General features: G+C 32.5%; 1 protein-coding gene across 1 annotated transcript in view; it reads right to left on the bottom strand.

The window, feature by feature from the left end:
• Positions 1 to 14936, bottom strand: part of LOC124357307 (general transcription factor IIE subunit 1) — a 30114-nt gene extending 15178 nt beyond the window's left edge. The window contains exons 1-3 of the mRNA XM_046808976.1: positions 14600 to 14936; positions 8364 to 8674; positions 5701 to 5829 (exon numbers count right to left, since the gene is read on the bottom strand). Of these exons, the coding sequence (XP_046664932.1) occupies positions 5701 to 5829; positions 8364 to 8654 (420 nt within the window). The 5' untranslated portion in view covers positions 8655 to 8674; positions 14600 to 14936. The remainder of the gene's footprint in view (positions 1 to 5700; positions 5830 to 8363; positions 8675 to 14599) is intronic.
• Between the last annotated feature and the right edge of the window lie 820 nt (positions 14937 to 15756).

Raw genomic sequence — 15756 nt, 5'->3', positions numbered from 1 at the left:
TGTCATTGACCTTGGCTGAGACAAAAGGCGTCCGTACAGACCCACCAAGTGATTGACTTACTTCAATTTACCTTTGCGTAGTGATTGCAGATTTAGCGTTAGTGCAAAGTATTGATTTTATTATTTATTTTGTTGTGATGTGATTTGTGTGGTAATGATTTATTACCTTTGGTATATAATGTCAAAAAAACTAAGTGGTGCTGAGTATCTTAAACGAAGGTTAGAGAAAGGTCACGCAGAAAATCTTGAACTTAAGAAAGTAAAGAAGTTATCTACCTACTTTTCGAGGGACACTTCAGTAGTTGCAGTTTCTCAAGAACCCACTTGTAGCTCACAAGTACCTACAAGCGATGAGGACTTGGAGCAAACGGTTCGGACTTGGTTCATGTAGGCTTACCTGAAGATGCAGAAGACCACGTCCTTCTTCAGGAACCTTTTTCTAAGGTAGGCCTAGTTAAAGCTGAAGTTACTGATTGCGAGTTGAACCTTAAAGAAAATGTAACAGCTGTTATAAGTTCTTCTGATAAGGGTAATTTTGAAAACACTCTTACAGCCAAACAAAAACGGCAAATAATAAAATTAGGCCCTCATCAGCCTAAAGGGTCATTTTCAAAAGAATCAGAAGGGAGAAATAAAAATAGGGGATTTGACGAGAAATGGTATTTTCAAAAGAATAAAGAAAACCAATTGAGAATAAAACGTAATTGGTTATGCTATTCAAACATCCTCAATGTTTGCTATTGTCAGCCATGCTGGCTTTTCAATATGGCCTATACTGATGTGGGATTTTCGAAAGGTACGTCTGATTGGGCACATTTAGGTCGAAACATAAAAGACCATGAAGAAGATTCGCAAAGTCATGCAATTGCGTGTGAAATATACTATCGCTGGCAGTTAGGCCTAACAGTTGATAGTGAGAATCTGGAGGAGATTAAAAAAGCCACTGATTACTGGAGACAAGTTTTAAGGCGAGTGGTGGACGTCATTATTACGTTAGCTACAAACGACTTACCACTGAGAGAGCACAGATTGTGTAATGACGATGAAGATGCAACTAAATCGAAAGGAAATTTCCTTGAGATAATACATATGCTAGCAAGATATGACCAGGTCCTTGCAGATTTAATTAAGTTACCAAATCGTAGTGTTAACTACCTTAGTCCTCAGATTCAAAATTAGCTGATCAACCTGATTTCCAAAGAGATAAAAAAAGAAATCAAGGAAGAAATGAAAAAAGTCCCTATGTGTCTATTATCTTTGATACAACTCAAGATATAGCGAAAACCGACCAGCTGAGTACAGTGTTTCGTTATATAAAGATAAAAACTGACGAAGGCGACAGGCCAGTACAACTAGTCATAGAAGAAGCGTTCGGGGGCTTTTTGGAAGTGGAATATGCGAGTTGGTTTTGTAACTACTTAACTACTACGTTCACGTTTTAGATAATGTGCTCAAATTTAAACTAGGGTTTTCAATACATATTTATTAAATATATTGAAATTTGTACTTTCATTCCAAACCCTATGGAATTGAATTGAGATTTAAATACATATTGCTATACACGTAAACTAGGTCTCTTACAAGGAACAAAACTTTATAAAGAATAGTAGACTGTAAGTTATTATAAAAAATGATGTTTGGTCAAAGACGCCTTACATTGCTGATGAAATGATGGCCAAGAAAGGTTTGTTACGGTAGTGAGGTGAACTGTCGGCACTGATTGATCATGTAAGTAAAAGTTGGGGAAGGGGCGCCAGCGACTGAGTCGCTCCATGGCGCCAAAATCCTCACTACGCGACTGCAAATACAAAACTATATTACAAAATAAAATGTGATAACGTGCATCTGTTATGAAACATGGAAATGCACAAAATACAAAGCATACTCTTAGTAACTTACAATATTCTTTATGCCTGAAAATTATTCAATTATACAACACACTACAGACCCGACTATCCCAAGTTGATGAGACCAAGCCTAATGCAGATAATTTCAATTTTGGATAAGGCGGACTGCAATCAAAAACTCGCTTCCATTTGCTATTGATATCTTAAAACTGAGCACCAGGATCATGTATACTTGTATGAACTATAGCAAGAAGTGGTGTTCACTACTTACAGCCTTAGATTGCAATCAATTCCTAACAGAAAGCAAGCTAACAGCTTAATAGTTTAGAGAGCACTAACTTTTTTATTCGGAAAAGTTTACAAAATAACATTAATTTATTTGCTATATCACGACAATAATCCAACCCGTGCATGGAAACACGGCTATTGCTAACAACACAGCCTGGTTTCTAGCAGCAGTCACATACGAATAGTTAACTGTAACACTCACGAGGACAATTCGTAGTCAGACAGTACAATACCCTGCTGCAGTCATTTATAAAAGAATTCATAAAAGTTTTAGTTGAATAACTTTCTGTTTTAAAATAAATTTATACCAATAATGATTCAATTACAAAAAAAATTAAAATCTTGAAATATACTTTGGATAACTGCTTTCTGGAAATCGTGTCCCTTGTGTAATAAAATAATCAAATAGATATATTTATATAACAAATCGATAAGATAACATTTTTGTAACCACCACCAGCTGGCCAACTCATCCCGAGTTCTATGGCTGATCATGAGCCAATAATTTATGGAACAGATTTCAGTTAAAAGATATTTATTTATTCTAAAGTCTAATTATTATCACTGATAAACACTCACTGCACACAGATTATAACAGTAAAAAACTTAAGAAACGGCTAACACCTAGTATTTTGCCATTTGTTACAGAAGCACAACCAACGCGAAGTACAGCAAGATGGTGAATCGGGAAACTAGAAACGTTTCTCCTTTTTTTAAACTTTTTTAATTTAAAGTAACAAACAATATATTCAAATCTAAAACCAAACAAAATTTTCAGTTAAATGTCACTAATCCTTTCAGAATCTTACTGTAGATTATATTATGTAATTATTGCCAAACAATACTGAACCACCTGAACAAAATGAAAATACACATTAGTAAGTAGATTTACAATTCAAATAGTACGTAGGAGCAGACAGCTTAAATATTACTTTACTTAGCTTACTTATATGTTCATGTATTTCACTTACTCCAAGATCAGTGGTTGATAATTTAATGATGAACTATTCATCCAGACAGCAAAAATATTTCTCTTCACTTCATTAACATAAAATTTGTTGTTTTATAAACAGGGTTTTATATTGTAAAGTAATTCTCAATTACCCAATAGGTTATACTTACTTATTAAAAAAAAAAAACAATATTTTGTTCTTTTTGGGTTTTGCACTAACATTTTCTTTCTGTTTTGTACAAATGTTATATAAATAAATTAAACTTGCAAAAACGAAAAAAAGGATGCATATTTTTACCAAGATAATACAGGAGTAAGATTAAAAAATATTCGAAAATAGCAGTCGTGGGACTGCCGATAGAAGTGAAAACGGAACTATTAAGTTGAGAGTAATTAAAACTATATGCAAAAATTATATGAAATTTTTTATGTTTTATTTATTAGTTACATATGATGGGTTGAACAAATCATGAACAAAATATAAATACAAAGTGGTTGAAAAAATAATTAATATACAATTATCTTAATTATACATAGTATTTATATTTACACAAATTTCAATGAATTCAAATTTGAACATTATTTTCATTATTTACATCATTGTCATCATTAATTTCGACAATACTTAGATTATCTGTTCGTTCAATCATTTCATTGTATTCTGAAAAAGATACAATAGGTTTATGGTAACTGAAATAAGAAATAAAAATGTTTGATTGAAATTTATCTAAATATCGTATAAAAACAGCATCGATAGTCGTTTTATACTTTGTTGTACTGACTTTTCGATCATTAGACATAGTCAAACCTAATGTTTCATTCAAAAATTCAATTAATGATAAATTTTTGTCATCTGCGAAGTTAATATTAAAGTCTCCGCTTAATATCAATGTTTAAAAATATATTCGTTGTTTTCATTATTCATTTATCTGTATAAAAATATTAATATGTTTCATACTCACTTTTATACTGAAGTCAATGAATTTAAATTCAATAAATAAACAGTAATCCTTCAATTAAATAATTACAATAATAGTCAAATTAAAAATTCACTTAAATAAACAAAATCCAGTACACACAAGTTGAACTTCCCACGTGGTCAATTTAACTTTACTTATGTATTCTACACTCTAATACTTAATGTACAACGCGTCACATTTACAATTACAGATGTACTGCTACTATAACGTATTGTTGACGTGACTCACAAAATTATACTTATCCAAAAAGCGTCCAACGCGCACATAATACAGTCAGAAATAGTTTATGTATTAGTGTATACGTGTACACAGGCTACTGCGCGTGCGCTAGTCTGGCTCTCCATAGCTATAGATATACTATTATCATTAGCATATTACATTGCGTAGATTTAGTATTAGGCGTTTAATATATCATAAATAGCACAAAGTGACTAAAATAGAATAAACAAATTTTCCAAAGATTATTAACGTTTCCATGGAAACCACTTTAGCATGTCGGTGACGCGAACCGAGGATTTTACCCTCTACCAAAACGCTCAACGCGCCTAAAGAAGTTTTCACTTAAAAAACAATTGTATCTTTATGTACATTAACCTTATCTATAACTCATCCAAAAACATCTGTAAATGAATTGATATAAATTATATTGTGAACATAAGTTAACAATCCAATATAGTTTTAACAAAATAAATGTTTCACATACAAATCTGATCCTTCACATAATTATCATCAAAAGAATTTAATCATCAAGAAACTAACCAAATCATATTTCACTGTACATATAACCTTATATTATATTATTATACTTCTGTGTTATATTCATATCCTAATTTAAGTGAATGATTCACATCAATGAACTACATAGCAATCAAAATATAAAATAGTCATTCTGGTTTAGTCAGAAGAAGTAGGTAGATTTTTTTGACAGCTGAAATGTTATTGTTTATTCTCATGGGATGTACTTATACTCAATATCTCAAAACTAAACAATAGTTTATTATACAAATTTTGGTAAATCTCAAAAACATTTTTTTAGAACACTTTGTTTTTACTCTAGGTTCATAAATATTTAATGGTGTTGAGAATTTTTTTAATGTTTAAGTGACTGCCATATTGGTCAAGGTACTTAGACATGTATAGGATCAATTTCTAGACCAAGTTTCAGCTTGTTTGGACCTTTTTGGTGGAGTGGCTTGACAATGAAACCTTTGGTTTCGAAAGGCCTCGTCCAAAACATAAATAATATTGGAAACCGTCTTGTTTTAATAACTTATAGTTTTGGAATATTATAAATTATAAACAGGTGTAAATTTAATATGCAGAGAAATAAAAAATACTCTTAGTTTACTTACACAAAACTGAGACACAATTCTGAACCATTTTGTTACTAGTTCTTTACAATTTTCATCCATTAGGATTAGCCAATAATTTCACTAAAGTTTAGAGAGTTGAAAATATACTCTTCTTTAATTTATTGATATTGATGGAATAATATTAAATGTTATAAATTGGGTTTAAGGTCACAGTAATACAATGATGGTTGGACTTCCATTATATATTTTAAGATTTAAATTAAATTATAGTAAACTTGAACTTATTTATCTCATATACTTAACTTACTTCTTTAACTTACTTCAAGGTCGGTAAAAGTTTTATGGCACTGAGGACATTTAAAACTTGCTCGGCTTGTAGCATCACGCTCTTCAGTCTCCAAACGTTTCCGCATCAAATCTAATTTGTACTTCACTACGTTTACAAATGTCTGAAATAGTACAAAGAGAAAAAAAAATGAGAGCATGAAATCTCATTATGGGTGAGAAAACAATAATTGGTCCTACACAGTAATTTAGAAACTCAAGTTAAGTTTTGTACGTAATTTAAATTTCTTGAAGAACAATTTATTCAAGACATTTATAATTAGAATGCTACTACATACAAGTCAACGATCTGAACTAGTTTTACCAGTTACTCACACTTAAATGTTATACTCTATTTATTAAAATTAGTCTTGATTGGCAGGTGGAAATTGAAATGTAAAATGTGGACTAAGTAAAAAATAAATGAATGTTCTGTGAAGTCTTGTTATTGTCTATGATCTTCGAAAGGTTAAACTAATGATCTTCTATAACTCACAACCAAAGTCAAAATCTGTATGTACGCTGTATATATTTTCATAGTATCTGAAAAGAACAAAATAGCTCTTCACAAACATTATTCCAAAATATGCAAGAACTAAACTTCTGGTTTGACACAAGCAGCTTAAAACTCGTCCCTTGTAAGACTCAGTTCATAAATTTTAATTTAAACAAATGCAAGACTTCTAAGGTACAGACATAATTTATTCAATCTTATTTTAATTTTGTAAGTAATCGAATTTTCTTGGATTGATTATTAATGATACTCTTTCCATCATCAACACATTGCTTCCCTGCTCATTAGGTTCAGCAAATTGTTCTACTCAATTATAACTTTGTCTCGTGTAGTTGACCATCAGATTCTAAGACAAGTGTATTTTACTTATTTCAATTCTTTAATAATATCACATGGTCTAATGTTTTGGGGCAACTCACGGTATTCCAACTGCAGAAAAAGGTTGTCAAGATTATTTAACTAGTGCAGGCTAGTTATACTGCAGGCTTTAGAGAACCTTGCAGGCAAATTTACCTGCAATGTGTGATTTTTGTGAGATGAAACTTATTTTACTTATTTTACAGCAGGAATCATGAGCATTCCAATTTTACTAGAAACTTCTATACTACAATTAATACCAAATTCACAAAATTTATTAAATGGAACTTTAATGGTTTTAACAGATTCTGAAAGGTAGAATGTGATTCAAAATGAGATGGTATTTATCATCCAAAAAAGAATTGAAACAGCAAAACACAAACACAGATTTATATAATTATTATGCAGGTATTAATTAGGAAGACAGTAAATGAATTTATCACTGACTTCATCATAAATGACCTAAATTGAATGTCTTTGCTGTCTGTTCTAAAAAGATTCAATTAATTTTAAGGTTATTCTTTCTAACTTGAACGTATTTAAAAGAAAATTAAATAAGTTCCATTTTATATGTAGAAGATTGATAATTGATTTATAAAAAATATTTTGTCCATAAATTAACTTTATACAAAAATTAAAAAGTACAGATCTGAGATCTGATCCATATTTACATGGATATGCACATCCATAAGTATAAGTAGTTACACTAAATATATATAACCCTATCAAATTATGAGAAATTGCCTGACACATTTTCTAAAACATAATATTGTAATTGGCAATGTCCTATATCACAGTGTTGAAATTCTCTAGGCCTAGCTGTATATTTGAATTAAACTGAACAAATATAAATTTAAAATGTATAAAACAGATACAATTTGGCTGAACACGGTCATTCAGCTCAGCTTAGCAAGGGATGCTAATTTTAATGTATTCTTTTCAATGGAAATAACAATAATTGTTGAAACAACTACCAAAAGTACAGGTAGACTATAATAGACTAGAGCTCCAAATTGACCAAATAACATATAAAGTACACAATGACAGTGATGGTAGCATGGGGGTAGCATATATTTCCAAACACTGGTAGTATTAATATATTTATTACATGAAAAAAAATGGTATTATATAATGTCAATTATAAAAAAATATAAATAAAAATTCACTTACATTCTTACATTGATTGAAAATCATGTTAAATCTACTTGGAAAGTGTAGTAGAAGCTAGGTGCATCGATAAACACCACAATCAATTTATTCCCAATTTATAACTTACTAGCTGTTTCCCACGGCTTCGCACGCTTTTCGTAAGCGTTACCCGTGTATGTGCACTTCTGGCTCAAGTAAATTATATTTCCAACGCCGATGTAGAGTTTGCTTTGTTGCCACAATCAAGAAAATCTGTATATGTTTATAGCCATTGTACACGTACATGTGTTTTATTATAAAGTGGTCTAACACTCAAGCTTTAAGTTCAACCAGAAATTTATCTTCAAGACAAATATACATCATAACTTAGCACCTTCAAATAGTGTTTGGCTATTAAATATTCGTAACTGTCTCGTAATTGCAGTTTATAATGTGCAGGCGCTTTGAAAACTATTATCTTTGGCAACGGCACCTGGAGGCGAGTTACATTAATAGACATAGCATAGAAACCTTCTTCGTGGAAAAACACATATACATACAAAGTTTCGTAATGATCGGTCAAATAGTTTACGATTCCATAAAGGACAAACACACAAACATTCATTTATATATACCTGAATGGTTTAAAACTAGTCATACCTTGTAATTTATAAAGTAATAGTTCACTTTTTGGGCTTTTCCATCAGTTCCTGTCTCCATACGTAACCTCACTTGTAAAAATTTATCATTCCGAAGAGTTGAAATACGTGCTCGTAACTGTTTCCTTTCAAATCGCAATAGTTCACATATATCATCTTCTTTCATGCAGGGATTCCGAACCAGCATGTCAATGATTAATGCATCCTCTATTGTGTAAAATCCTCTCACCACTAGTCTTGCCAGTTGTTTTAAACTACTCGGAACCTCTGTGACTAGTCTTTCTTCACTCATTTCGGAGCTCTCTATATTCCCTAAAAAAATAATTTTTAAGAATTAAACTAAATACTAAGAAATTAATAAATAAATACAGGTGGAAAATAAAACATTTTTACATTTTTTTACAAACTTCTGATACCATGATATCAGATTTATGAAGCCAACATACTACTTAAATTAAGAGAATTTGTGAAAGAAGAATGAGTATAATGGTTGAATGACATGTAGACTTTTTACCATGACACCTGCTGTCGTCAGCTGACTACCGACGTAGAAGGATTGTATTTTGCAACGAATGTAGAGAAAAAAAAAACAAACCAATGGAACGGGATAATTACAAAACAAGTATCAATATGTAAATTGGTTCTGGCCTTTACAATTGTACGAATTAAAATGTGAAAGAGGGCACCTTCTCCAAATACCCCAAGAAGATGGACAGGGTGGACCACCAGGGGGAGGTTGTAAAAAGGCATAAGTATGCGCAATCAATACTCCAATTTGTAGAGCAAGCCATCGTAAAGGCTAATGAGAAAAACTGTCCCCTCAGACAAAACAGATTAAAGAAAGATATGTCTTGGTAGACTAGGAGGTTAGAAACACTCAAAAACAAAAACTGAAAACTATTAAAATGGCAAAAAGAACAGATTACTGGATCCCGCATCAATATACCCTAAATGAATACAAGAAATTAGAAAAAATAAAAGAAGATCCTGGAGAAATGTTGGCAAAAACATAAACAGCCTACCAGAGATTTCCAGGCTTCATAACTCTCCAAATTGATCACTATAACCCATTAGGATCCTTAGTAAAGACCAATGGAGGCCTTACGGTGAACAAGAAGGAGACTGGAACTGCCTCCACTGTTGTTGGTGACACACTTTCTGGTAAATCTCTTAATAATAATATATAATCTCTTAATAATAATAATTTTTAATTCTCTAGCGGGGGATACATCTTGGTGGGAGGTTACTATATCTAGACAACAACCAAAAAGAATCTTTACATCTGAAAGGATTAAATGGGCAATAAGATAATTTAAGCCATTTAAATCACCTGGGGCAGATGGAGTTTTCCAGGCCCTTTTCCAAGAAGGGTTGGATATCCTACTAAACACTCTAGACTATTCTGTTTAGAAGCAGTTATGCCCTAGGATTTATTCCAAAGAACTGGAGGACGGCACTTGTGGTGTTTGTGTGAAAAAAGGACAGGGATCCATCTCAACCCAACTCGTACTAACCTATAGGAAGGAGGCTTATAAACCTAACCTCCTTCAAAAGAAAACTATGGAAAAAATCATTAATAGACATATAAGGTACGAAACCTTACAGGTACACCTCACTCAGTCTATATCAACATACATATGTGGAAGGTAAATTAACTACTACTACCACTCTCCACAGCTTGGTGGAAGCGGTGGAGGACACCTTCAAGGAAAAGGAAGCCCTAGTCAGCGTCTTTATGGAAATTGAAGGAACTTTTGACTGAGTAGCATATCAATCCATGGAGGCAGCTCTGGAACGGTTTGGAGTTTTCCCAGATGCTGTCAAGTAGATAGTAGTCCTCCTAAAAAGTAGACAAGTTATAACAAAGATCGGGAATTAATCAGTCACTATCATGGCCTGGAAATGCTGCCCCCACGTAGGGGTTCCGTCTTTCCTCCTGTGGGCAAGGGTGGTTGACGATCTTCTAACTAAAGCAGAAAAGAGGGGAATAAGTCTACAATGCCATGCTGAGGTCCTGGTGCTTATGGTCAAAGGGAAAAACAAAGGCACCTGGAGCACCTCACTAACGAAGCCATAAATTTTATAAGCAACTGGTATCAAGGGGAAGGTCTACAGATTAACCCATCAAACACAAGTATGATTACCTTCACCAGGAGAAGAAATTTCCAGCTAGTAACCTGTTCTGGAAAGTATCAGGATAAAACACTCTGATGCATTCAAGTATCTAGGCATAGTTCTGGATGTGAGGCTAACTTGGAATCAACATATTGAGAACACAATATGTAAAGCGACAAAGGCCCTTGGGGCTTATAAAAGACTCTTTAGATTGAAATGGAAACTGAAACCCAAAATTATTTATTAGATCTATAAGACCATAATAAAACCAATGGTAACATATGCTGCATTAGTGTGGTGGCCGAAAGTAGAACAAAAAACAGTTGGCAAGAGGTCATCAGAGACTAGCTTGCGTAAACATCACAGGAATAATAAGCTCCTGTCCAACCTTGGCACTTGAAACAGTCCTGGGATACACTCCTCTGGGGCAGAAGGTGATGAAGTCAGCCGCATTAAATGCAATGAAGCTTCTGGATACAAAGGTGATCAAGTCTATATCCTTAGAAAGCCATATGAAAATAATCTAGGAATTTCCTGAGGCTGAAATGATAACCAACATATCAGAAAGAATGGTTAAGAAATACTCCTTTGAAAAACCATACATATTCTCTATTGAAGATAGGAAAAAAGGGAGTAAAAAGGAGGCCTACCTTATTAAAGGAATCCAGAAGTTCTATACAGATGGTTCACGCCTTGACTCTAGGGCACGATTTGAGATATATATATATACGGATAAGGAGTTAACATAGCTGTGGCCCTTGGAAAACACGCTATGGTTTTTCAATCGGAAGTCATGGCAGTAGAATCATGCGCAAGAATATTCTTACAAATGAGGCCAAAAGGAGCAGAATACGTAATACTCTCTTACAGCCAAGCTGCACTAAAGGTACTTGATGCCTATTCGTTTGACTCGAAAGCAGTTTGGGAATGCAAGAATGCTCTGGTGGAACTGGCGAAGAAAAACAGAGTTACACTCAGTTGGGTGCCGGACTATGAGGGCATTCGTGGAAATGAAAAGCAGACACCCTCGCCAAAAAAGGTACAGAGTCCCTTATGGTAGGGCCAGAGTCAGGCTGCGGAGTAGCTTTCTCCTACAGCAAAGTTCTTGTAAAGGATTGGGAAAAAAATTAGGTGTTAAGCTTAAAAAATGTTGGTCTTAGTCAGACTGATGAATGCAGACTCTGAGAAGAAGCAGAAGAATCAGTGGAACACATATGGCTAAGTTGTGTTCAGGAAAAAAATGTGATTGGTGAATAACTACGCATTCACAAGTCATGGACCGTCAATTCACAAAAATCTTTCGTACAGAATATCCGGTGATCACCACTTATAGAGTTAATAACATTTAATACGATTACAGGTATTGGAAAGATGAATTAAACCCACACTAACGGCCAGGGGCATTTTTGATCAGTACTTTCCCATGCCAGATTGTCCTTGTTGAAGATCTAAGGTCGGAAAAGTAGGAGAAAGTAATAAGACTGACCGTTTATTAATTATACTTAATTAACACGAAGCATAACCACGAAATGTCAAAATTTTTTTTTTTTATCAACATAATTTTAGATATTTTTACTCAAATAATATCAAAAATAGTAAAAGTTTCAACAAACTAAATTTATATTTATAATGATTTTCTTCAATTACCTTATCAACTACAATTTCTTTAATATTGAAATTTGTTTAATTTATTATTTAAAATAACAGTTTTTAATAATAGTTGAAATGATTACAGATTTCGGAAGGATGAAATAAGCTAAAATTAATAATTAAAATATCAAATGAAGCTAACATGTAGTAATTTTATATCCCTATCTATTATTTGTTATTTCACAGTATAGGAAGGTAGGTACATACCTGTTGTGTTTTGTTCAGGAGGACAATAGAAATAGGTTAATAACGCTTAACTGTATTACGCGGCCTAAGTATGAGGGTTATATTGTAGTATACTAGACCATGTATTGAATGTGTATATAAAGTTGCATCAAAATTGGCTTGTACGTTTCTGAGGTATGGCCATCCATAGATTTGGTATTTCAGCACATAACCAGTAAAATCGTTGTTGCTCAGAAAATAGGCGTGGCCTAAGAATGAGAGCTGTATTGTAACATAGGAGACCATGTATTGAATGTGTATAGAAAGTTGTACCAAAATCGGCTTGTACGTATTAGAGGTACAGCCATCCATAGATTTGTTTTTTCAGCACATAACCAGTAAAATCGTTGTTGAGTTAGTTCTCAATTTCCATCAGAGTGATAAGCAGTCGAGAGTTTTACCTAGTGTGAAAGATATAGTAAGCTTAGGGAAAAAACAATATGAGAAGAAAAGATTAATTTTAAGTAATCTGAATTAAATGTTTGTAAACTTTAAATGGGAATACATTTAAAGTTTTCCCATTTTGGGTTATATTGTAGTTTAGTAAGGGTAGACTTTAATAAGCGGCCTACATTCATTATTCAAATTTTAATATCAAATGGATTGATTGTTTTTATTCGAATGAATAATTCAATGTTACAATTTTTAAACATATGACTTCAACTTGGTTATATATTCATTTTTATATAAGCAATAAACACCAAGAAGTAATTGTTGGAAATTTAAGAATCTTGTACATTACAGTTACAAAAATTAACACTAGCATTACAAAACCAACTATGGCCTAGACTTGGATATCAATCAAACCTTACTATATTTATAACTTACCCAGCTTGATATCAATGAGTAACCGCTTTTGTGAAATAGAGGAAAGAATTCTCTCCATGGGTTACCAGAAGCCAAACCCACATGTTGAAGCCACTTAATCAATCTCGTCACTTGAGAGAAATATCTCGTACATATCATATTCATCGCCATTTTCAAAGACTTAATATTAGTTATTTCTTGATGTTTATTGTTTACATAAAAAGTAATATAACTAAAGTTTTTTCTTTTTTTTGCTCTCTTAGGACAAGAAGCTTATAAATTGCACTTAGTCCTGTAAGAACCTTTGTGCTGCTTCCAGAGTGACAGGATATTCAGGATGGGTAAGGTTGGGGAGTAAGGGCTGCCTCCTATCGAAATCCATGAGGAAGAATTAGGGCACTACATCTTAAAGTCATGTCTCCCCGGAAGAAGGAGAGGCCAGCTTTGAACCACCCTCTCCAGTCAAAGTAGGCAGGGGGTGGCACATCTTTGTTGAGGCTAGCAAGAACCTATGAGGTTAGGGAACAAACCCCACCAACTCCAACAGTCATCTCCCAAAGTAGACTAGACCTATCGAATTGCCCAAGAACCCCAGAATCTCGACATTTGCAGTTAGTGATGTGCCGCTCCTGGACATCCATAAGGTTGCCCAGATTTAACTGACACATCGGTTTTTGCTGTGCCCAGTGGTGGATTCAACTGTAAGGTATAAATCAGCCAGAAGTGATCCCAACTAATAAGTTGAAATCAAATGCTAAGTTAAATAAATAGTAATATCGAATTATTTTTTCGGATAAAAACATTAAGCCATTTGATAAAAACAACCGAATAACAGGTGTAGGCCACTCATTAAAGTCTACCGGTATAGTAGACCATGTATGGAATGTGTTTAGAAAGTTTTATCAAAATCAGCTTTTACATTTTTGAGGTACGGCCATCCATAGATTTTTTTCAACACATAGCTTGTAAAATCGTTGCTCCGAAAATAGGCGCAGCCTAAGAATGAGGGTGTATTGTAGTATAGTATACTGTGTCTCAAATGTGTATATAGTTTTATAAAAATCGACTCATACGTTTTTAAGGTATGGGACGTTCTATAGGGTTGCTCAGAACTTATCTTGTTAAATGAGTATAGTCCTGAAAACGGCCGCTTTAAATGACAATTATTATCATAAAAGTAGACTTTGTTTGTTTAAAATCTTTATTTGTAGTATTTATCTTCACTTTATTAAATAAATATATATTTTTTATGGGTTAAGTTGATGAATTAGGTTAGGATTCAGTTAGGAACTTGGTCCGAGTACTCGTTCTTTCTATGGATGGAATCTATCACCAGTTTTACTTCTGTTTGAATTGATAGTTTATAGGCAATGTAGGCCAAAACCAACAAATTATAGGCCTTAACAATTATTAATGTAATATAATAAAATAGTTACTTACCATACAAAACAAGTTTCAATAGTAACCTACAAGCTATAGAGCAACTACAATTAAATACTCAGAATTATGCTGCAAAGTTGTAAAAAATACCTAAAAGTTACTAAATGGGTATAGGCTTATCTATAATCTTATGGTTAAGTATTTGTAAAATATGGGTTTTAACCAATTCCTTAGTTATTTTATTGCGGTTACTAAAATTCTATTAGTGAATGTTTATATAACACGGTTCACTTCTGATTACTTATCAACACATAAATCAAACATTCAATTTCAATTCAATAACCACCACAAACATTGTAAACAAACAAATTGCCTCTCTTCTTACTCATTGCTTGTGTATTTTAACTATACATGAGGCCCCAATATGCATTTTTGATTTTTTTTAATAACTGCAGATAAGTTATAATATTAAATAGTTTACAACACATCCCTGTTCATTAATAATATACGGCATATCATATCCTCGGCTGTAATAAAAGATCACACATCATGAAGTACTATTTTATACCTTGAGAATCCTAGTTTAAACATCACAGTTTTATATCATCGGTAGTTTTATATCACATCCTACTAGTGATTTTTCCTACTAGGTGTACAGTATAGGTGTAAGTTCAATAGCAATTCTGTATCTTGAGCAGCAGTTGATTTTTATATTTTACAAATATTTATCCAGTATAGTTAGAAGTATATTTATATATATATAGGGAAGAACTTATAATAGGAATAAAGGATAATAAAGGAAAAAAAACTTACAATCTGATTGTTTAGAGGTCAGCAACCCTTTAACAGTGAAATTTTTCAATTAAGCAGTTTCTTTCTTTCGAAATCAGAAAATAAGATTTAAAATGAAACTTCAGCAATATAAACGATCACTAATACAAGTACAAAATTGTAAACTAAACGAAAAGTAAATAAAAGGGTTTATATTACGTGTGTTTACACGTGTCTTTTCTTATAATTGAAATGTATTTTTTACTATAATGAATTAATCGTTTATTAAATATTAAATATTATATATATATATATATATATATATATATATATATTATATATATATATATATATATATATATATATATATAATTCATATTTGAATCGGGTCATGCTAAAAGGGGATCAGCCAAAAAATATGAAAATTGAGATAACAATGAATTTGT

This window comes from Homalodisca vitripennis, chromosome 3 (assembly GCF_021130785.1).
Source record: "Homalodisca vitripennis isolate AUS2020 chromosome 3, UT_GWSS_2.1, whole genome shotgun sequence".
NCBI lineage: Eukaryota > Metazoa > Arthropoda > Insecta > Hemiptera > Cicadellidae > Homalodisca > Homalodisca vitripennis.
The sequence above is the reverse complement of the archived record's forward strand: the minus strand, read 5'-3'. Positions and strand labels throughout refer to the sequence as shown.